Below are 24600 nucleotides of genomic sequence, written 5' to 3' on the forward strand. Positions count from 1 at the left end.
TTGCTCGAACGCCGAAGGAAACTGGACGTTGTCCGAAGTGACAAGGAGTGTACGTATCTTTTCAACCTCAAATAAATTTTGTGTTGATGTTTCAAAGCCCTACCATTGGAAAGAAAATCTTATTACGTTTCCAACGATATTTGATTCATCGAAAACGGAGTTACGGTCGAAAAGTTATGGCCAAAACAAGTTGCTGAAACCTGTTTTGGGCTCGACCACAATTTCCAGTTATTTGGAGCGGCGCTCCACCTTCTGGCACGGCGCGCCGATTGCTGCAGAGGCAATTTTCAGCCTTTTTAAAAGGTTTAAATGAGGGGTACTTTGGTCTTTTCAATTAGGGTCGGTTTGGGGTCATCAAGACTGACCTAGAACTCCATTGGAGCTCATTTCTCACCCACACAAACACTCCCATCCTCAAACCCTAGAGAGAGATTGAGTTCTAGTGAGAGAGAACTCCATTTGGAGAAGAAGGAGGTTGCTTCGGGTCAAACCTCAAGCATTAAAGTTGTTCTACTCGTCAACGGCATCATTTTGGCGGTATTGGTAAGTTCTAACTCCGAATTTCATTGTTGATTTTGCTATTCAAAGTTAGGGTTTGAACTTGATTTGTTGATAAACCCATTTAGACTCATGAAGTGGGTTTAGTGATGCTAGTAATCGGGTTTATTGTTAGTGTTGGTGGATTTTGGGTTGGTGAACAAATTGGTTATGCTTAGAACTTGAATTTGGGTTTAATCACTAGGTTTAGTGATTATGGAAGTATTGGAACCCATTTAGGGTTATTTGGTTGACTAATTTTGACTATGGGTCAAAATTAGGGTTTGGTGACGGTTATGACCCAATTGTCGATTTAGTAAGGTTTATAAACTTAAAATGGATTAAGTTGAAGTATAAAACCGAGTTAAATATGTTTTGGTGTCAAAACTTGCTAATGGCGTGTTAATGACTTGTTATGGGTCAAATTAGGGTTTAAGTGTCTTTATGGGAAAGATAGGTGTTTAACACCTATGATTGGGTTTAATTGGCGTATTAAGACCATTCTCACTTGTGTTAGTGATTATTGGTTAATTTTGGGCGCGGTTTGTACTTGGAAGTGCATTTGGGTCAAATTTGCACTAAGTGTCAAATTGGGTTGGTTTGTAAATCCAATCTAAGTGTGTTGTTGAATTTGTGATAATGGAATAGGTACTTTCCATTGACGAGTTGCAGATTATTCGGTAGCATTCTTCAAGGCGACAAGGTGAGTGGAATATTTATACATGTATGTATGTGGTTTATTTACTCGTACGCGATGTGGGCCTTTGGTGCCACATCGTGAGTAGTGGGCGTTATTTCACAAGTCGGTGACACTTCATAGTGTTCACAAGCCGGTGACACTAGGTGGTGCTTCACAAGTCGGTGATGCCACATGGAGGTTCACAAGTCGGTGACCCATATGTATTGATGGGGGTTCACAAGTCGGTGATACCCTTGGGTGATTCACAAGTCGGTGACACCCTATAGTGTTCACAAGTCGGTGACACTTAGTGGCGCTTCACAAGTCGGTGATGTCACATGGAGGTTCACAAGTCGGTGACCCATATGTATTGATGGGGGTTCACAAGTCGGTGATACCCTTGGGTGATTCACAAGTCGGTGACACCCTATAGTGTTCACAAGTCGGTGACACTTAGTGGCGCTTCACAAGTCGGTGATGTCACATGGAGGTTCACAAGTCGGTGACCCATATGTATTGTTGGGGGTTCACAAGTCGGTGATACCCTTGGGTGATTCACAAGTCGGTGACACCCTATAGTGTTCACAAGTCGATGACACTTAGTGGCGCTTCACAAGTCGATGATGTCACATGGCGTTCACGAGTCGGTGACCCATAGATATTGGTGGGTAGTTCACAAGTCGGTGACACCCTTTGATGAGTCACAAGTCGGTGACAACATACGAGTGAGACTCGACGTTATTGGTCGTCTACAAGTCGGTAGTGCCATAGCGGGGAACGGTTTGTTATATTTATGCATTATTGTGATTTAGTATATTATTGTGGCGATTTATATACTAACGTTGTTGCTAGTCGTATGTTTGGTGTTGCTAGCTCGTTTATGCATTTTGTTTGCATGGTATTGTAAGTGGATGCGTGTAGGTAAATTACATATGTATATGTATATGTATAAGTATTGCATTCACTAAGCGTTAGCTTACCCTCTCGTTGTTGACTTTTTTATAGATTGCATGGATGCGGAGGTTCGGGTAAGCGGGGACTAGTGGACTTGCGTAGTTGCTTAGAAGGCTTGCTTTTGGATTGATTAGGATTGGGTAGCGTATCCCCAATCGCCATGCTCGGCCTTTATTTTGTATTACAAATCATGTGGTTGAAAACTTGTATTTTCGTACGAAAGTCGTAAAACGGCCGATGTGGGCCCGGTCTCGTAAAACTTATTTTATGAATGGAACATGTTAGTTTTTCATATATGAATATGTTGTGAATAGCGTTTTGTCTAAATACGTCGGGAAGTGGTCAAACATTTTAGCATTTCAAGACTTTTTGGACAGGCCACTTTGGCGCGCCGCGCAAGGTTATGGCGCGCCGCGCCACCTGCTGAACAAAGAATTTTTTTTATTCTGGTAAATTTCACGTGGTCGATTGTATATCGGGTTGGGTTGTTACAATTTCACCCCTGTTTTAATAATTCCATAGACTATTAATCCATTCCCGTGTTCGGTTAAATAAACGATTATTCGTACATATAAATATCCCGCCCATCGTGTTCGATCGAGTGTATGTGGTTATTTATAGGTACGTCCAATTGTAAATCTTTATATTAAAATTAACAAACTATCATTTAGTTAAACAAATATAACGCCCATTAATAGCCCATAGTCTAATTTCCACAAGTGTCGTTCTTTTGTCCAAACCCCAATTATCGTACAAAGCCCAATTACCCAATTTTAGTATTTAGCCCAACATCACGATTACTTCGGTATTAAATAAGCATAATAATAACTTAGCTACGAGACATTAATGTAAAAAGGTTGAACATAACTTACAATGATTAAAAATAGCGTAGCGTTACATGGACAGAATTTCGACTTACACCCTTACAACATTCGCTAACATACCCTTATTATTAGAATTTAAAATTAAAATTAAAATTAAAATATAAATATATATATATATATATATATATATATATATATATATATATATATATATATATATATATCTTACGTATGAAGTAAGAAGAAAAAGATGTGTAAATTTCGTCCAAAACTTGCGAACTTTATAGGACCAGAACTGAAAAAGGAAGTCATGCGATCGCACGGCTTTTGTGCCTCCTATCCATGCGATCGCATGGGGGTAGGTAGCAGCTCACATGATTTTTGTTTCTTTGTTTGTTGACGTTTAATATATAATATAATATATATATTAATTTTAAGAATTAATTATATATTATATTATATTCATGTGCATAGTTGACATGTAATTTTTAGTCCGTTGCGTCGAGCGTTGAGAGTTGACTTTGGTCCCGGTTCTGGATTTTCGAACGTCCTTGCGTATAATTTAATATCTTGTACTTTGTGTTTCGCTTCTTGTACTCTTGTAATTTTGAGACGTTTCTCATCAATAATTGGAACCACTTTGATTGTACTTTGTACTTTTGAGCTTTTTGGTCGTTTGCGTCTTCAATTCGTCGAATCTGTTTTTTGTCTTCACCTTTTATTATTTAAACGAATATCACTTGTAAATAGAACAATTGCAACTAAAAGCATGTCTTTCTTGAGGGATAATGTTATGAAATATATGTTCGTTTTTAGCATTATCAGGCTTCCAAGTCCATTAACATGAATCCATTAATAAAAGCCCAAGTCTTAAGTATGTATGCAATTAAATAAACAAAGCCCAAGTAATTAACTAGTAGCATTAGTTAATTAAAAATGATTAATAATAATTAATCATGAATGTAAATAATATTCTAAAATATTATTCGCGCAAAGTACGTGTGTCACAAAGACAAGTCGGGACATGTAAAGTCAAGTACGATAACAAGTAAACGTATAAAGATACATTTATTAATGCGCATGTATTAATAATAAATATTAATAAATAAACGTTGGAAAATTCCGGGTTGTTACAATCTCCACAACTCCACTAGTCGACTAACTCCCACTAGCTCGATAACTTCCGTCGGTTACCAAACTCATATCGAGTTCCCAACACTCTAAACAATCCTAGAAAGCTTAAGTTTTGAGACTTACACAATTATCCGCCCCTCTTCCATCACCAAAAGACTTCTAGTTGATCACCCTCGAAGACGAACCGCTCCTTTTGTTGAAACATTAACCAAACCCGAGCAACCGTTGAATGCACTCTATCCAACACCCTTCGACAATCAATTACCCTTTTTGAGAAGAAGCTCAAATCAGCCCACATACTCCATAGATCATGGAATATCCGACCATAAACTTGGTGACCCCGTATCCAAATTGCAAGCATCAAACTTTTCCGATACTTCCACTATCGACTTTCAACCGATGCATCTTGTTCATTACCACAACCACTATAAATTGAGAGAAGAACACCCTCCTGAGCTCTCGTAACAAGCCCACATCTCTAAAAACACAGCTCGTATCGCTCAAAGTTTCCGAGACAAAATCATCTCGCTCTCGCGTCATCAAACCCGAAAAAAGTTCACCTTGGAAACTGCCCAAATTCGAAAAATCATATCTCAAGATTCAACAGTCAGATCAAACACAAATGTTTACCACATGTAGATCAGTATGTCTTCTATTCACAACCAAAAAATTAAGTCGATCCAACGGTTAACAAATCCGTAATGAATTTTCTTCTACAGCAGCTCCTGAACCTCCGAATTTGAAAGTTCAAACATTCTTTTTCACGGGATCGTGAAAAACGATAACTCGGATCTGTTACCTGGATCTCTAGAAAAATCTCTCCGCAACGAACCCATCGACCATACCTCTGACTCCGTAACCCTTCGCGAAAAAGAACCACCATCATCGTACAAACGTCGCGAACGATTGCATGATAACTTTTAGAACCGTTACCCAAATTCCAATGTAATCAACTCTTCTAGATACATAGACATACCCATGAGTTCATCGCGACCAACCAAGTCACCTGGTCTCGATACATGTTGCAAACAAATCCTTAGCCCGTCGTTTAATAACAAAAAACAACTGGAAAAAAAACCTGGCAGGAGCATACTCGCGATCACAAGCCCTTCCCTTTGTTTTTCTCGCAATCGCAAACCCACCAACATCAGAAACATCGACTTTCAGCTTTCAATTCGCCATCGTGCCCGTAAAATCGAGCCTAAGCTCTGATACCACTTGTTAGGAATTCGGAAAGGCCCCAACAAGACAGTGATATTGTAAAACAACTAAACTCTCTGTAATTTCATCTCTCTTGATTGATACATATTTACAACATACAACGAGGATATATATAGACCCGAGATACAAGACCTGACTGCCCAATAAATGCACCTGCCCAACTAACTACATTAATTGCACCGACTCAACTAACTACATTAATTGCACCGACTACCTACTAACATTAAATGTGTATACGTATGTCTTTTGTATTGTAACACTCCCCTCAAGCTGGAGCATAGATATTGATCATGCCCAGCTTGTCACAAAACTGACGGATGCAATTTCTAGATAATGCTTTGGTGAATAAGTCAGCCAACTGTTCATTACTTTTGATATGAGGTGTTTGAATAATTCCTTCTTCTAACTTTTCTCGAGTAAAATGATGGTCAACTTCAATATGTTTGGTCCTTTCATGGAAGACGGGGTTACTTGCAATATGAATGGCTGCTTTGTTATCACACCATAAATTCATTGGTTCGGACTGAGCAAAACCAATCTTGTTAAGAAGGTTACGAACCCAAATAAGTTCATAAGATGTCTGGGCCATGGCTCGATACTCAGATTCCGTACTTGAACGGGATACCACATTTTGTTTCTTACTTTTCCAAGATACAAGATTTCCTCCAACGAAGACACAATAACCAGTTGTAGACCGTTTAGTTGCAGGATCACCATTATAATCAGCATCAGAAAATCCCTCGATAGTGTGATGACCATGATTCTGGTATAAAATACCACGACCAGGTGTACCTTTTAAGTACTTTAAGATATGAGTGATAGCATCCCAATGTGAGGTTCTCGGAGATGACAAGAACTGACTCACAACACTCACCGGGAAAGCAATATCAGGACGGGTGAGTGTAAGATAATTTAGCTTACCGATAATCCTTCTATATTTTTCTGGGTTCATAAGAAGTTCTCCTTCGTCAGTTTTTAACTTTATACTAGGTATCATTGGTGTTTCACAAGTTTTTGCGTTAATCATCCCAGAATCACTGAGCACATCAAGACAATACTTTCTCTGAGATAAGAAAATACCTCTTTTATTTCGAGATACTTCAATACCTAGAAAATATTTCAAAGGACCAAGGTCCTTCGTTTGAAATTGAGTACTTAAGAATGTTTTTAACTTGTGAATTCCTTCTTTATCACTCCCAGTAATTACAATGTCATCCACATAAACAACAAGCAAGATGCTCCCAGAGTTTGATGAAGCGAAGAATACGGAGTGATCATATGCACTTCTTCTTAGGCCAAAGTTTCTAACTACCGCATTGAATTTTCCGAACCAGGCACAAGGAGATTGCTTCAAACCGTAAATTGCTTTTCGTAATTTGCATACTTTACCAGACTCCCCCTGAGCAAAAAACGCAGGTGGTTGCTCCATATAGACTTCTTCTTGCAAATATCCATGTAAAAATGCATTCTTCACATCAAGTTGGTGAAGAGTCCATTGATTTGTAGCAGCTAAAGAAATGAATAATCTGATAGATGTGACTTTAGCAACAGGAGAAAAGGTCTCAGAATAATCCACTCCATATGTTTGAGCATATCCCTTAGCAACTAAACGAGCTTTCAACCGTGCCAAAGAACTATCAGGATTAACCTTTACCGTGAAGACCCACTTACAACCAATTGCCTTTTTAGAAATAGGTAAGTTAACTAATGCCCAGGTGCCATTATGATCGAGTGCATTCATTTCCTCAATCATAACAGCACGCCATACAGAATGAGCCAAAGCTTCACCAACAGTTTTCGGAATGGAGACAGAGTCTAAGGTGGCAACAAAAGCACGAGAAGAGATGGACAATTTATCATAAGAGACAAAGGAAGCAATAGGATAAGTACACTTACGTTTACCTTTTCGAAGAGTAATCGGTATATCAGAATCAGAGTCGGAAGATTGAGTATCATGAATGTCACTAGAAACATTACTTGGTGACTCACCGGGAGGATCTACCGACGATAACTGTGGCTCAGGAGCGGGCACTGATGTAGGACGGGGACGTCGACTGTATATATATTGAAAATGGCTAGTTTGCTCTGGTGTGGGCTCTGGATCTGGTGTGGGATCTGGTGTGGGATCTGGTGTGGGACTTGGTGTGGGATCTGGTGTGGGTACTTTCATGCTATATCTCAATAAGTCATCACTCTCCTCATGATTGCGAGAAATGGTTGTGGGAAAGAACGATAATTCTTCTTGAAATGTGACGTCTCTGGAAACAACATAGCGTTGGAGGGTTGGTGAAAAGCATCTATACCCTTTCTGAAGATGAGAGTATCCTAGAAAGACACACTTAATAGATTTAGGATCTAATTTGGTTAGGTGAGGTTGGGTGTCTCGAACAAAACAAGTGCTACCAAATATCTTTGGCTCGATTGGAAACAAGGATTTTGTAGGAAATAAGATACTATATGGAATATCACCATTAAGAACTACAGACGGCATGCGATTTATAAGAAAGCACGCAGTTGATACGGCATCAGCCCAAAAAGGTTTTGGAACATTCATTTGAAATAATAGTGCTCGGGCTACCTCAAGAAGGTGTCTATTTTTTCGTTCCGCCACCCCATTTTGGGCTGGTGTATCAACGCATGATGACTCATGCAGGATACCTTCTTGAAGCATATATGATTTAAATGACTCTGAGAGAAATTCTTTTGCGTGATCACTTCTCAGAGTTAGAACAGAAGTATGAAATTGTGTTTTTACTTCGGCAACAAAGGAACAAAAATGAGTGAATACTTCAGAGCGACTTTTCATTAAATAAAGCCATGTAACACGAGAGTAGTCATCAATAAAAGTAACAAAATATTTAAAACCAGATTTTGATGTCACAGAACACGGACCCCAAACATCAGAATGCACTAATTCAAATGGGGACGCGGCCCGCTTATTGACTCTAGGACTTAAGTGGACTCGTTGATGCTTAGCAAACTGACAAGACTCACAATATAAAGAGGATAAACCGGAAAACTCAGAACATAATTTCTTCAAATTTTGTAAAGAAGAATGACCTAACCGACAATGCATTATGAGAGGAGAGGATGACTTTGAGCATACTAATGACTTGGGAATTTTTGTTGTAGTTTCAAGTATGTAAAGGTCATCAGATACCCGTCCTTTACCAATAATCTGTTTCGTCGAGAGATCCTGAAAGATACAAGAGTCAGGAAACAATAAGGCTACACAATTTAAGTCACGAGTAAGTTTGCTGACGGATAGCAGGTTAAATGAGAAATTGGATAGACATAAAATGGATGATAAAGATATAGATGGAGTGAGGTTGATAGTGCCGGAACCAAGAACAGGGGAGGTGGTACCATTTGCAATTGTGACATAAGATGAGTGTGTATTGAAGTCAGAGTAAAGATGGTTATTACCTGTCATATGATCTGAGGCACCAGAATCAATGACCCATTTGGAGGCTGATGATAAGAGACACGTGTCATTACCTGTTTCGGCAGAAGCAACAGTTGAAGTAGTAGGTTTCACAGATTCACCATTTGGAACGGTTGAAGATGCAGCATGTGCTGAGAGATTATTCCTCATAATTTGAGTTTTCAATTTCTTGCAAAATCGTTTAGTATGTCCAAGTTCATGACAATAAAAACACTCCACACCAGAATTAGTGGGTTCTTCCATTGTTCTATCAGTATGGCCTCCTCGATAACTTCCTCGATAACTTCCTCGATAGCCTCCACGAGACCTCCCTCCTCTTCTAAATCCTCCACGACTGACAAGAGCAGTGTTGTGCTCAGAAACTTGAGGTGTACTAACATCCTAGTGACGGAGGACACGAGCAAATGTTTCTTGAAGAGAGGGAATCGTAGACTCGTTCAAAAACTGGGACTTAATAGCATCATGTTCTGGTCGTAAACTAGTTAGAAAGCTCATGACCGCTATTTGCTCACGTTGTGTCTGCATAGTCTTAATATCAGAACTCAAAGGCATCACAGAGTTAAACTCCTCATATGTTTTCTTAAATTCCATAACATAAGCCATTAGAGATCGATCGTGTTGTTCACCGCTGTGAAAAGATTTGCACACATTAAATATTCTAGAGATATTGCTCTTTCCAGAATATAGAAAATCGAGATACTTCATAAGCTCTTTTACATACTCACAATGATTTACCAACGAAGTAACCGAAGATTCAATGGATTTCATAATTTGAAGAAAGAGTCTGGCATCATTTTGTAGCCACAGATCCCGTGTATCATCTTTAGGAGGTTCGAAAGTAAGATGAGAAGCTTTTCCCATGCTCCTAAGATATACACGGATTGTCTTACTCCATTCAAAGAAGTTAGACCCATTAAGTTTATTGTCGGTCAAACGGGCTCCAATAGGAATAGTCTCGCTTAAATTACTATCTATTTTCTTTTCATCGCTCATTTTTTTTTAATAAAATAAAATTAAAAGATAACTTAAAATAAAAAAATACGGATAAAAGAAAGTTTAAGGAGTTGGTGAGAAATGTCAAGTCAGAACATAGTTTGGTAGTAGGTAAAAATAAATATCTGACTCCACTTGGTAGTGGATATAAAAGAGAAACTATACAGCAGACAGATAATTAGCAATCGACCTTTTTTTTTCTTTTTTTTTTCTCTTCTTCAACTAGCAATCAGAGTAATATTCCAGAAACTAGCAATCGGAATCACGAGACTGACAATCGGACAAGAAAACCGGCGGTGGAGAGTGATCTACGCGCCCTCACGCGCCGGCGAGTGGCGGCGACTGGTGGTGATAGGGCGGCACGTGGGGTGGCTTACGGCTGTCGGAAGTTTTTCGTTTTTTTCAGAAATACAATTCGGGACCTTCTGGGACGTTTGGCGGGGGTGGTGAGATCTGAAAGTGACTTCGAAACGTTTTAATTTGGAGACTGAAGTGATGGCTGCGGGTTGGGCTGCGGGTGGTTATGGTGGTGGTGGTGACTTACAGACCAGACTCAAACACTCATAGGTACGCTCTGATACCATGTAAAAACATCTAAACTCTCTGTAATTTCATCTCTCTTGATTGATACATATTTACAACATACAACGAGGATATATATAGACCTGAGATACAAGACCTGACTGCCCAATAAATGCACCTGCCCAACTAACTACATTAATTGCACCGACTCAACTAACTACATTAATTGCACCGACTACCTACTAACATTAAATGTGTATACGTATGTCTTTTGTATTGTAACAGATATAAATCAATGACTCACCTACAGACGATAAACGAATAATAAAACATAAATAAATAAAGATAAGCGACACAGATTTAACGTAGTTATATCCCAACTCCAAAACACGGCGAAGAGTAACCTCCGCGGGCGCAAACCAGAAATTTTTCACTATATTTTTCGTGCACATTATTATGGGTTATATGGGGTTCTATTTATAGGCAAATACAAACAAGGAAACAACTTAAGGTACAAGAAAGAACATTTTGGCCTACCTATCTCTCGTGATCACGAGCCTTTCTTCTTTGTTTTCTCGCGATCGCGAGCTTCACTCTCCCAGCTCGTTTTTCTTGTTTAATTCTTCTTCGCACTCAATACTAGAAGCTGATGCCTTCCCTAGTCATGGCAACTAATAAATCTCATGTTTACTACCTCATATATCGTTTTATATTGAGAAAATAAGGATATGTTATTATTAAAATTAAGTAGTTAATCTAAAGAAAATATATGACACATTCGACTTTTATACAAGGTTAAAATTTTACCAAAACAGTGGTAGGAAAACCCGACCCATTTTGACCTTCACTAAAAACAACCCATCTTAACCTCAAACAACTTTCACTCATAAACCAACTTTCTCATTTTTCCACTTCCGTTTATGGATTCATCAAGTCTCATTCATTGGTAGTGTTCTGCAAAGTGCCAATAGTTTAAAGTGGGATTCTGTAAATTGTTGGGCTCTTAAATGGGTTACGTATTCTTGACCATTTAGCTGAAGTTATATTTTAGCTGTACGACCCGTTTGAGATTAAACATACCTCAATAAACCCATTTATTATTAGATGGGTCAAACTCAAACTATAGAATCATTCTAAATTATAATCTAAAATGTGTGCAGATTGTTGGTGCAATGACATCCAAGCAACAGAAGGCTCTTATTTTCATTTGGACATCAATTGAATATTTTTTGGGGGCAAATGGGCTGGTTTGGTTGTTTGGATGCAAAGCTTTTTATTCATAAGTCAAACGAGTCCACCGATAGAGAGGTCTTAGATAGTACTAATGTTTGGTGCTTGTTTTGTTTGTGTTGGTTGTTGTATATGTAGTTATTATAATTATGCAACAATGCAATCAGGGTTTTTATACATGTTTAAACGTCATGCTTTTGTTATGTTAAGAGTTGAAATTTGAGCTCAAATGCTTATAAATGAGTTAGTGTGAGCTTTATATCTCTAGTGTCACATGTGTATGATCGATACAAACTGTATTTAAAAGTTTAGTCGCCATTTCTATATATTGTATATTACTTGTCTAGATTGAGAGTAGTTTTTGTGAATCAACTGCAAAAGGGGGACATTTTTAGTGCTTATGTGAAATGGATGTTTTGCGTTGACATTGTGTAAAATTACTCGTATAAGGTTTTTCCCTGTTCGGTTTACCCAGTAGGACGAGTAATCCAACACCGTACACAACCTGCTGGATTACTCCCTGACTATTTGCAACAATCTCTACCACACAAAATTCGAACCTGAGACCTTTTACAAGTATAATAAGACCCCAACCACTTCTTGTCAATGTACTTATATAACAACGTGTATGGATATCTGAGATGGTGAAAGTTTTGCATGAGACATCATAAACTTATCATATATGAAAATTCATGATCAATAATACATCAAAACCCAAAGTGGTATCACACTTCTTTTGATCCAACATAACATAATAGAAACAGAAGCTTGAACATGCTAAAAATAGAAAGTAACATAATTTTGACATCCAATTTCTGAGATCTCTTCACTCTATTCCTCTGTTGCAGCTTCAGTGGCAACAATCACCTCAGCTGGCTCTGCTTTTTCCTCCACAATTTCTTTGGCTTCTTCGGTAGCCGGAGTATCTTCCACAACGGCCTCGTTTGTGGCCGGAATTTCTTCCTCGACGGCTTCTGTTGTCGCCGGAGTTTCTTCGGTGACCGCTTCTGTGGGGACCGCAGTTTCCACAACTTCTTTAACTTCTTCTTGAGTTGTCTCTGCTATTGGTTCTTTTACCTCAGTTTGAGGCTCCTCTACCACTTTAGTCTCGGTTTCAATCGTGACTTCGGTGGTGGGCGGCATTTCTACCGTTGCAGCGTCAGCAACGGTGGTTTCTTCTGTTGGTTTCTCTGCCGCTTGCTCAGCTGCAGGCGGTGTAGCGGCAACTATTGGCTCTACCACTTCTTTTGGTGCTTCTACTGGAGTGTTCACCACCACCTTTTCTGGCAAGATGTTGGCAGCTGATTCAACCTAAAACATTCATTAAAGAACAATGACATTTTTATTTGTTACCCCGTTTTTGAGCAACGATAACCCTACAATTTAGCTCACATAATATACATACAAACCTCATATATATACAATTTTCTTCAATGAGACTTGAAAAACAGTCACATAATGTCATTATAATATGTAAGGGCCAAGAATGTGACCCATTGGCCACTAAGCTAGTATAGCAAGTTTCAAATCTAAGTTGAATGATTTAATTCTAACGACAACCCATAGGGCTGTCGTTAATGTGCTTTATACCATTGTACAATAGCGGTTATCAATTACTTTTTAACTGGCACTTAATCAGATTGTATAATAGTATAAAGCATGTTAGCGACTATATATATAGAATTGGTTCACTAGTTTTTTACAATTTTAAATTTTTTTAAAATTATAGACACGAGAGAGTGTTTTGTGATTGGAAAAGAAGTTACCTCAACACTAGCCATTGGGATTGGTTAGAAGGATATGAACAATGAGATATCAAAGAGTGTGTGTGTGTGTGAGTGAGTGAGTGAAATAGAAGAGATCTTAAACCTATTTATAGAACCTCAAATGCACATTATGAGTATGATAGACTGGTAGTGTATGGCTAGCTGTTTGATAAAATTAAAGTGATAATTAACTTCTTTTTTTTTTTAACGCCGATATCGGCATCACTCGGAGGGAATTTAACCACCTTCGCTATCATATACCACTCACACACATGGGCGGTAATATTAAGGGGCAGAGGGGGGCAGCCGCCCCCAGTGGATTTGTAATTTTTAGTGTAAAAATTTTGAATTTTTCGATTTTGCCCCCGGTGGATTTTTTATTTTGCACATAACTCTCCATAATTTGCCCCAAAAGCCTCCATATTTTGCCCCAAAACCTCTAAACTTTGCCAAAAAAACCTCCAAATTTTGCTCAAAAACATCCAAATTTTGATCAAAAATCTCCATATTTTGCCCAAAAAAATTGCTACGCTTTAAAAAAAAAAAAATTCGCCCCCGGTGAAAAAATTTCCTGCTTCCGCCACTGCTCTCACATACACATTAGGAGAAAACCTAATTCGCGACGAAAGATTTTAGTATGTTATATTTGTAATGTAGTTATTCGTACACAACCAAACTTCAATCATATGCCCATAATAAACATGTTTTAGAATTTGTACTATACAACATCGTAAAGCATGGTGTAGGGATTACTCTCCATTTTGTAAACTTTCAAGGCAATGTTACATGTTTGTTAATTACTTAATTATCATCATTACAACTACATGTTCTAATTATTAAGTTAGTGCATGATATATGCTTTTTCATCAATGTGTACATTCAGAACTAAAATGGGTTGAGCATATTGACATAGTATCATTTTAAAGATAAATCTACTCTGTTTAGCTCAATTTTGTAAGTGTAAAAACTTTATGATATCTTCAATTGTAGAACCGTAGAACTACGGGGCAGTAACTTCAAATCTTGGATAAACTGAAATTGCTCAATGTATTATACACAATTAATAATGTTGTATTTAAGTTTTTTAAAAGGTTTATTTCATGTTTTTTTTTTTTTTTTTTTGAAAGGCAAGCTTGCATCAGTCCGGACCGAAGTCTAGTCATCATTTGCACACACACGCGCGCTTTCGGGCAGGAAACCCGAACCACACTCTGAGGATCCGACCCTTTAACCATCCCGAGGGGCAGGCGGGCCGGATCTTAGTCCCAGAGCGGGTCGGTAAAACCTTCCTTTTGGGCCACCTTCAAGGAATATATTTCAATTCCTAGAGCGGATGACGAGGCTCGAACTCGAGACCTCTAGCCCTGCGAGTACACAAGTGTAACCGCGGTACCATTGTTTTGAGAGTTTTAAAGTGTACATGTTGAATGAGCAAGTTCACATGGTAAAAAGGTAATGTATTATGGGCTTATTTGAGTGGAATTCATGTTATATGATCTGGAACAATAATGTCTCCATGTATTTACTATGCCGTTTTTCATTTTCATTTACTTTATCATGTTTGTGTTTTATTAAATATTAGTATTTGTTTATACTTTGTGCATGCCGATCGATTTCTTATATAATTTTTTTAGGTAAGCAAGAAAACCCTCTATAAACAAGCACATTGGCTCCACATAGAGGGTAAAATCTCAGGTAATCAAGCCCCCCCGAGTGCGATACTTGGTACCGGGTGAATTGCGCATTATGCGCACCCTCTAGTCACACTCTCTTTCTGAACAATTTGACATAGCCAGGATTTGAACCCGGGTAGTGTGTTTCATTGGGCAACTCGATGATCACTCAAATAAACATGTGTGGTTATTTCTTACGTAGTATATAATTTGGAGCACATTAAAATTGATTCTATGCATTGTCAATGTGCCTGTTTTATTGCATATATTAGCAAATAAATTTAAAATATGTTTATGTTATACAGTAGCAAAGGGGCATAGAATGAGGCCTAGTGGAAATCTTCTGCGCAGTCTAACGAGTTATTCTCATGACCATTTTCGATCATTTTCTTTCACCACCGCAAGATATGATGTTAAAGGAGTTCTACAAACTCTTATTACGATATAAATACCTCAATCATTAGGCTATCTTGGAGTAATTTCATGTAAAAAGAAACTATATTACTGTAACATCAAATTTTGCGGTGGTCATGAGTCGGGTCACATGATAATCTCTAAGGTGTACGATCTCTATCATGAACAGTCTGTGACCGTCTTCTAAACCTTCCTTGATAACTTCAAGATTTGAACATGCGACATCTCGTAATGAGGTCGGGGCCTCAATCATTGGCTGTTTGGGGATGGTTTGATTATGTAGAAACTAGTATTGTTAAAGCTTTATTTTCTTGGAGGCAACGACTTAAACTCGGTTTCAATATATTGTAGGGTGTTTTATACAATATAATGCCATGAGTCTTGTGGTGCTTGATTATGCAACTAAAGTATTCTAGCACAAAAGGACCATAATCGAGATTCTTGTTTGAAGGGCCGCTCTATTCTCGATGGTGTCCTCATTTTGAATGAAGCATTAGTAGATTTGAAGATGCGTAAAAAGAAAAGCTTTGTCTTTAAAGTGGATTTCTCTAAAGCGTTTGACAGCGTTAATTGGGACTTTTTATGTGATGTTCTGAGAAAAATGGGTTTTGGTGCGAGATGGATTAAATGGATCAAAACTTGTCTTTCGTCGGCTTCGATCTCCATCTTAGTTAACGGCTCCCCTACCCAAGAGTTTTTCCCTCAAAGAGGGATTAGACAAGGTGATCCGCTTTCCCCCTTTCTTTTTATTTTAGCGGTAGAAGGTCTTAATGCGTTTACTAAAATTGCTCTTCAAAGGGGTATAGTTAAAGGTGTGTCGATTGGTAAAGATGAGGTGGTTCTTTCACACCTCCAATACGCAGACGATACAATCTTTATGGGCGAATGGAGTAAAAGTAACATATCAAACGTGGTGAAATTATTGAAATGTTTCGAGGATGCTTCGGGGTTAAAGATCAACATGTCAAAAAGCTGTCTTTATGGGGTAGGGATTTCGAGTGAGGCTATTGAAATAATTGCAAGTCGAATAGGCTGTAAAGTGGGGTCCTTTCCAATTTTTTACTTGGGATTACCGGTAGGCTCTCGGATGACCAAAATGACTGAATGGGATCCGGTGATTAAAAAGTTTCATAAAAGATTCTCGGATTGGAAGTCACGTTCGTTATCATTTGGTGGAAGATTAACCCTAATCAAATCGGTCCTTTCTAGTTTACCGTTGTACTATTTCTCCTTGTTTCGTGCTCCTTCATGTGCCTTATCCTTGCTCGAAGGTTTGAGACGTAAGTTTTTTTGGGGCGGGATTGGGAATGATTCTAAAATGTCATGGGTAAAATGGGACTCGATTTTGTGTAATTATAATAGGGGGGTTTAAATGTGGGTTCTTTAAAAGCAAAAAATTGGGCGCTTATCGGTAAATGGTGGTGGAGATTTAGAAATGAAACCAATTCTCTTTGGGTTAACGTCATTAAAAGTATTTACGGGCGTGATGGTGGGTTGGGATATTTGGGCAATGCTAGTAGTTTAGGATGTGGTTCTCCGTGGAAAAACATCATTACAATTTCTAAACACATGAATAACTGCAACTTTAATTTTGTCGAGACGTTTAAGCTTTGTATAGGTGAAGACTCGACATACCGATTTTGGGATGATGCTTGGCTCGATGGTAGAAGCTTGAAGGACAGATTCAATCGGCTATATAGGCTAGAAAGTGAAAAGGATACATTGGTTAGAGATCGAATTAGTTGGAACGGGTCTGCTTGGGTTTGTCATTGGAATTGGTGTCGTGAGCCTAATGGTCGTGTTAGATGTGAATTGGACAGCCTTGTTGCTGAGATTGCTGCCATTCCACGATCGGCTAGTGAAGGTGATAAATGGAAGTGGATCAACAGTAGCGATGGTATTTTAAAAACCAAAATTCTATCTTCTCTTCTTGATGACCAAATTTTAGATATAAATGATGAAGACAAGGTAACCATGAGAAATAACTTTGTTCCGTTATCCTTGAATATATTTTCATGGAGAGTAAAGCGTAAGAGAATTCCGGTTCGGGTTGAGCTTGATAAAAGGGGTATTGACATGGATAGTGTAAGGTGTCCCACGTGTAATGATGACATCGAATCGACGGATCACGCGATGATATTTTGCAAACACGCTTTAGATGCTTGGGATAGAGTCTTTAAATGGTGGGGGTTAGGTAATTTCTCAAATTGGAGTATTCATGAAATCTTGAATGGAGACGGATGCGGTGCGCAATCCTCAATCGGTAGGAAATTGTGGCAGGCGGTTGAATGGGTCAGTGGGTATCTCATTTGGAAAAATCGAAATCAAAAAGTTTTGACTTTTTTGCTCAGTTGGTCCCTCTATTATACCCCAAATCGCTGGTTTGGTCCCTCAGTTTTTAATTTGGCAATCAGAGTCCCTTTATTATTTTAATTTTGCAATTGGAGTCTTCCGTCTAACGGACATCCAAATCGAACGTTAACTCCCATCACGTGAGTTACACGTGATGGGTAATATCGGAATTAATTTTAATTCTTGGTACTGAATAAACCCAAACGGGTATGGTCCCCCACTTTTATCCACCGATTTTCACACTCATCCCTCCAAATAGTGTTAACCACGAAGTAAAACCTAAAAGCAAAATTGATTATCAATGGATGATTCAATGGATGATTCATGGACTATTCGTACATCAGAAACTGATCAAAAGGCTATCGACCAATTATACGGTATGTTTTATGCACCCAAAGCTCATAATTCTGTGGAACCCTAAATATTATTAGGTAATTGTTTTGTTAACTTTAATTTTTTACACATTTTTCAGATGTATACCCTGATTTGTTCACGATTGTGTTACATCATGGTGGATATTTTAGAATGGGTAGTGAAGTTGTGTACACAGAAGGTAAAATTGATTACATTGATTGTTTTGACATTGAAAAGTTTTGTTTAGGACAACTGGATTCAGTCATGCAAGAATTAGGTTATGATCCCACCAGGTCTGTGGTATATCGTTTTCTTAAACCCAATACAAACATGGATACTGGGTTAAATCTTTTAAATGATAATGAACATAGGGACTATTTGCTTAGTTGTCTAGAAGATGGTGATGTGATTTATAGGCAAATTGATGTGTATGCTGAACATGAGGATATTAAAGGGAAGAGGTTATGGTCAGAACAAATTAATAATGATAACTTAGTAGTTGGTGGTGTTCACAGTGATGGGAGCTTAGTAGAGGGTGATAACAGTGAAGGTAGTGACTCTGAGGATAGTGATTACATTGTTGATGATGAAAATGAGATTTTGGATGTTCAGGTAGAGATGAAAGATTTTAATTTTAACATTGATAAGAATGTAGAGTTTATGGGAAATGGCTGTAACTCATTTGAAGATGATGAGGTCAATATTGAGGGTACAGAATTGGAAGTGTTGAACAATGATGGTTTTGAAAGCTATGATTCTCAAAGTGATGAAGAAGGGGTAAGGAAGAAGAGAATTCGTAATCATAAAAAGGAGGTTGAAGGTAGTGTTCAAGTGGGAAAAACTATCTTCTATCTTGGACAAAAGTTTGAAAGTAAATCAGAGGTTAGGCAAGCTGTGAGAATGCATGCTATTGAAACTAGGAGAAAGCTAGTTATTGTTAAGAATGATAAAAGAAGAATTAGGGTTAAATGTGAAGGGTTGTGTATAAATTCAAAAGGTGGTGAGATAGTTAGTCAAAGTGATTTGTCAAAGAAGGCAAAATGTGATGTGGGGCCCAGTAACTTAAGAGTTAAAGGTGGTGTAGTTGGGAAGAGTAAAGACAAAGTGACTAGTCAAATTAAAAAAGCAGGGGAATCTTGTAGTGGGAAGACTAACAAATGGGCAAAAAGGGAATTACACATTGTTTGTGAGTGGGTGTTGTTGGTATCCAAAGAAAAAGATAGTGAAGACTGGGAGGTTAGAACCTACAGACACCAACATGAATGTCAACCTGCAAGAATACTAAAATTCTGCACTTACCAATTTTTATCAAATCGGTTGGTACCTCAAATTCAAAAGAATCCAAAGATACCAATTAAAGCTGTCAGATCATATTTGGAAACAGAAACTGAATTAATCATCAGTGAGCATAAAGCATATCGTGCTGTGAGAAAGGCAACAAAGATGATTCAAGGGGATTATAAATCTCAGTATGCTGAGCTCAGAGATTATGTTTGTGAATTAAAGAGAGGTAATGTTGATACTACTGTTAAGTTTGAGGTTGAGCCAGGAACCCTAAAGTCTGAAACTAGGGTTTTCAAGAGAATTTACATTTGTTTGGGACCATTGAAGAAGGGTTTTAAAGCAATAGGTAGAGATCTACTTGGGTTGGATGGTGCTTTTATGAAACAACCTGCAACTGGTTGTATTTTGAGTGCTGTAGGGGTTGATTCAAACAATGGCATATATCCTGTAGCATATGCCATTGTTGAACAAGAGTGTGGTTCATCCTGGACTTGGTTCTTAGAGTGCTTGGGTCAAGATCTTGACTTGTCTACCAATTCTAACTTTACTTTTATCAGTGACAGGCAAAAGGTAAAAATTACTTGTTTAATTCATATTTAATTTAATTACATTACATTTGTTAATGGTTAGTTACTTTAACTTTTATTGTTTTATGCTGTTAGGGTTTAATACAAGCTGTTACAAATGTGTTTCCTTGTGCTGAGCATAGACATTGCCTTAGACATATTCATGGGAATATGAAAGGGGATTTTAGGGGTGTTGCTTATAAGAATCACTTGTGGAGATGTGCTAGTGTAACAACAGTTCCTGAGTTTGAGCAGGCTATGCAACAATTGAAGGAGTTTGATAATGAAGCTTTTGTTTGGTTAGCTAAAATTCCTGCCCATCAGTGGGCAAGGAGTCATTTTACAGGAAGGGCTGTATCAGATGTGTTGCTCAGTAACATGTGTGAGTGTTTCAACAGATGGTTAGTTGATGCACGTGACAAACCCATAGTTACAGCTTTAGAATACATCCGAGAGTATTGCATGAAGAGAATTGTTAATGTAAAGAAAAACATTTCCAAGACTAATGGCCCTTTAACACCTGCAGCCACCAAATTGTTTGAGAAAATTAAATCTGAGGCTCACCAGTGTACTGTCTTATGGGGTGGAGATCAAAGGTACCAAGTGAGTGGAAAAGTTAATCAATATGTTGTGGATATGGAGACTAGATCATGTGCTTGTAGAAAGTGGGAACTAACAGGGATACCTTGTAAGCATGCAATTGCAGTGTTTTATAACATGAGTGAAAATGGTTTGGAAACTGGTGAACCAGAAACATGGGTTCATCCAGTGTATTTGTTAGATACATGGATCAAAACTTACCAATACACCATTGAGCCATTGAATGGGAGAAGCTTATGGCCAAAGGCAGAAGGCATGTTCACTCTGGTATCACCAAAGACTATTTCCACACCTGGTCGTCCAAAAAAGAAAAGAAGGTTGTCCAAAAATGAAGTTGATGTCATTGGTGATAGTGGTAAACTTAGCTCAAAAGGTATGCTCATTTTATTTATTAATTACATCTAGTACCATTTCAATTAATATGGTATTTATTTTGTTAATATTTATAGGCAAGCTAAAGAAGTGTGGCACATGTGGTACTTATGGACACAATAAGAGTACTTGTACAGGTGAGAAGAAAAGAAGTGGGAATGTGGATAACAAGTGGACAAAAAAGACAGTGAAAGTTAAGCTATCTTCAAAGAAGACAATGGTAGTTGGAAAAGGGAAGAAGAAGAAGTGAATGTTGGTGGTGGTTTGTGTTTTAATCATGTGTTTTATGTCTACTTAAAACTTGTTATGTGACTTGGTACAATGTTTGTATTTTATTAAGGTGTGTTGTTGTCTTTTGGTAAGTTTAAGCACATTTGGTAACTGGTACTACGTACTTATGTTGACTTTTGGAATCTATGACATTTGGTAATGCTTGTATGTTTGTCATTTCACTTTAGTTACAATGTATTGTCTGTATGTTTGTCATTTCACTTTAGTTACAATGTATTGTCTTGTGTTTTTGGTTACACTGTATGACTTTGGTTACAATTTATTGTCTACACTTGGAGTCATTGTCTTGTGTTGTAAGGTTACTGATACAGATATAAAACAGATGCAAAATTTAACAAAACAAGCTTCATTCCATTACCATTACCATTTTACAAAGTACATCATACATACACCACAATTTCAATGACTAAAAAAATAAATACCAAACACAATCCAGCTAAATATACACATCATCTTCCAATTCGTCTCTCTTTTTTCTGCATCTTTGAGCTTTTCATCCACTTCCATTTTGGCATTCATAAGTGTAGCTAGGGCATTGATTGTATTTGGAGGATCATACCAAGCAAAGAAGTCGCACCTAGTGATCTGAGCAACAACATAAACAGGAAATGCTAACATCTTGTTAATTATTTCATAAAATTCGAAACAACATAAACAATCTTACCTTTTTTTCACATGTATAGAATCGACGTCCAGGGTTAGATTCAGTGCCAGATATTCGAATTACACAAGGTCGACCACACCAGCATTCCATTGTTATCGATTTGTAGCTCCAATTTCTGATTAATACGTTATGTAAATGAATTAGGGTTTCAAGTGAGAAGAGAGTGAAAAGCGGAGGATGAAAGTGGGGACCTTACCCGTTGGCGTTATTAAATACCAAAAAAAAAAAATTTAATTCCGATAATACCCATCACGTGTAACTCACATGATGAGAGTTAACGTTCGATTTGGATGTCCAGTTGACGGAGGGACTCCAATTGCAAAATTAAAATAATAAAGGGACTCTGATTGCCAAATTAAAAACTGAGGGACCAAACCAGAGATTTGGGGTATAATAGAGGGACCAACTGAGCAAAAAAGTCAAAAGTTTTTCGAGATAAAATGTGGTCCGGGCCGAGTCTTTTGAACGAAATTCAAATAAAATCATATGAATGGATTGCAAGACGTGCCAAATCTCTTGATATTGAATTGCATCAATGGCTCGTAAATCCTCGACAGTATCTTGATTACATCCCTCGTAGATCAGGCATATACTAACACACTCTTAGATTATGTTGTTGTTTGTTCTTGTTTTTGTAGTTAGGTTACAGCTCCTTTTGTGTATCCTCTGTTTCCTTTTGCAGTTTGCATCATGCTTCAGTTAATATTGTATACAAGCATGATGTTGCTATGTATCTTTCTTTTGTTCTTGTTCTTAATATATTGGCCTTTCCAAAAAAAAAAGCACAAAAGGACGTACTTTAATGATAAAAATGGTGTTTCGTTTCATAACTTTGGTACAAAATTATTTATATATAGTTTGAGATAATCATAATATACAAGTTGCTCATTATATTTTCATAGGCCGGTGGCACCACAGCCCACACATGTGGATCCTACACCGTTAAAGTTTGCAATCAAGGGCCATGATGTGTTGTGGACCCACTACATGACTTACTTTTTGGAAGCAAAAAATATGTGTCACAGTTGATTCTGAATCCCATTTGGATGCCTTTTAAGATGGGATATAGTACAGCTCGTGAATTTAAGACCCACATCTGATTTGCCACGTGGGATTACAGTCATTTTCTCCGTATATGTTCCCTTCAAAGATCGTAAATACGGAGTACTGTTTTGTAATTGCATTTTAAACTTTATTTTTTATTATTATTATTTATCATTTAATCATTTATTATATATATATATATATATATATATATATATATATATATATATATATATATATATATATTATACTCATGAAAATTATATTAAAAAAACAATCATTTGTAAAAACCTAAAGACTAAAGTTTTCTAAATACATACATTACCAATTGATGTTTGCACAAGGACCTATACTTCTCACGAATATATACACATTTGTCTATTTCAAAACCTAAACTCTTAACTCCTTGACTAAAAGCGCACCACGATATGGCAAGACTATGGATAGTCACAGCGTATTAGAGATGGCATCGGGTCGGGTTTGGGCCGTGTTGAGGTGATTCCCGACCAGGACCTGTTAAGAAAACCTACCTCCAAACCCGCCCCATTACCCGTCGGAGCTCCATTAAAGACTTATTATCGGGTTAACGGGTTTCCTCACAGGTTTCGGAGCTCCATTAAACATCACTTTTTTTGTTTCATTTTCTCTTAGACATTTCATCGAACACTTTACAATCTTACATGCACTTTCATAATCACTATTTTACTTTAAAATACTGCAACTGCATCTTTGATCCAAATCAAAAGAATATAGATTTGATTTAAAATATATATATAATATATATAAGCAAAGAACAAATTGATAATAAAAAGCATTACACATTCGAATTAATCAGTTTATTCATACATGTTTGTAAAACATAGTGAAGAACGCTCTTATCCATATCGAACAACAATCAAAAAGAAAAGTAAAAACAGATTGTAGCAAGCAAATATTCAATTTTTTTTATTATTATTACCATCAGGTATTATTATTACTATCGGGTCGGGTAAACGGGGCGGGTTGACAGGTCTATATGCAATCCCGAACCCGGCCCGTAACCCGAATTTATAAAAAAAATAAACTCCATATTCGGCTCACGACCCGAATACTTGGACCCAAACTCGGTCCAAAAGTGTCGGGTTTCGGGTTTTACCCATCGGATACAGGTCTTTTTGTCATCCCTACGGCGTATACTAAGCATAACTTAGTATACTCTCAAACTACCCAACACCGCTTTAATGAGTGTGAGTCGACCGCCAATAATATATGGAATAATATTGTACGCACATTCGAGAAGGTAAAAAACAAATGTCTCTTGCCTAACAATGTGCTTCGGATGAAAGTAGGTGATGGGAGATCGATTCGGTTTTGGAAAGATAATTGGTTCGGTAGTGGTGTGTTAAAAGATATATATGGGAGATTGTGTGATGACCCGGAAAATTTCGACTTATTTAAACCAATTCTCTATATGATTTAATATTTTCGACATGATAAGCAATGAATTTTGAAACTTTTGAAAATGATTTTTTTCATATATAACGGTTGACCACCCTGTTTGTCCAACGATTCACGAACGTCATAACATGTATTATATATATATTTTAATAAATATAAGAGTTTTCGATATATATGGAATCATGCGAATAATATTTATACACGAAATGATTAAAAATTTACTATTAAACGATGCTATTTCAAA

At 37.5% G+C, this 24600-nt stretch overlaps 2 protein-coding genes across 2 annotated transcripts; one reads left to right on the plus strand and one right to left on the minus strand.

Annotated features, from left to right (window-relative positions):
• Positions 1-12187: 12187 nt before the first annotated feature.
• Positions 12188-13380, minus strand: LOC139874216 (uncharacterized). Its single transcript, XM_071861672.1, has 2 exons — positions 13306-13380; positions 12188-12850 (listed from the first exon to the last, which is right to left on the minus strand). Exons 1-2 carry the CDS (start codon positions 13318-13320, stop codon positions 12371-12373), a joined length of 495 nt encoding a protein of 164 aa, XP_071717773.1. The 5' UTR covers positions 13321-13380; the 3' UTR covers positions 12188-12370.
• A 4362-nt stretch (positions 13381-17742) lies between these two features.
• LOC139874798 (uncharacterized) lies at positions 17743-21361 on the plus strand. Its single transcript, XM_071862195.1, has 4 exons — positions 17743-18121; positions 18217-19952; positions 20045-20921; positions 20998-21361. Exons 1-4 carry the CDS (start codon positions 18046-18048, stop codon positions 21168-21170), a joined length of 2862 nt encoding a protein of 953 aa, XP_071718296.1. The 5' UTR covers positions 17743-18045; the 3' UTR covers positions 21171-21361.
• Positions 21362-24600: the final 3239 nt, after the last annotated feature.

This window comes from Rutidosis leptorrhynchoides, chromosome 11 (genome assembly GCF_046630445.1).
Source record: "Rutidosis leptorrhynchoides isolate AG116_Rl617_1_P2 chromosome 11, CSIRO_AGI_Rlap_v1, whole genome shotgun sequence".
In the NCBI taxonomy this organism is placed as follows: Eukaryota; Viridiplantae; Streptophyta; class Magnoliopsida; order Asterales; family Asteraceae; genus Rutidosis; species Rutidosis leptorrhynchoides.

What these genes read in the sequence shown, in the direction of transcription:
- LOC139874798 (XM_071862195.1), top strand. Translation starts at nt 18,046, where the DNA reads ATGGATGATTCAATGGATGATTCATGGACTATTCGTACATCAGAAACT. An exon ending in GGCTATCGACCAATTATACG is followed by an intron (nt 18,122 to 18,216) that starts GTATGTTTTATG and finishes CACATTTTTCAG; the next exon opens with ATGTATACCCTGATTTGTTC. An exon ending in TTATCAGTGACAGGCAAAAG is followed by an intron (nt 19,953 to 20,044) that starts GTAAAAATTACT and finishes TTATGCTGTTAG; the next exon opens with GGTTTAATACAAGCTGTTAC.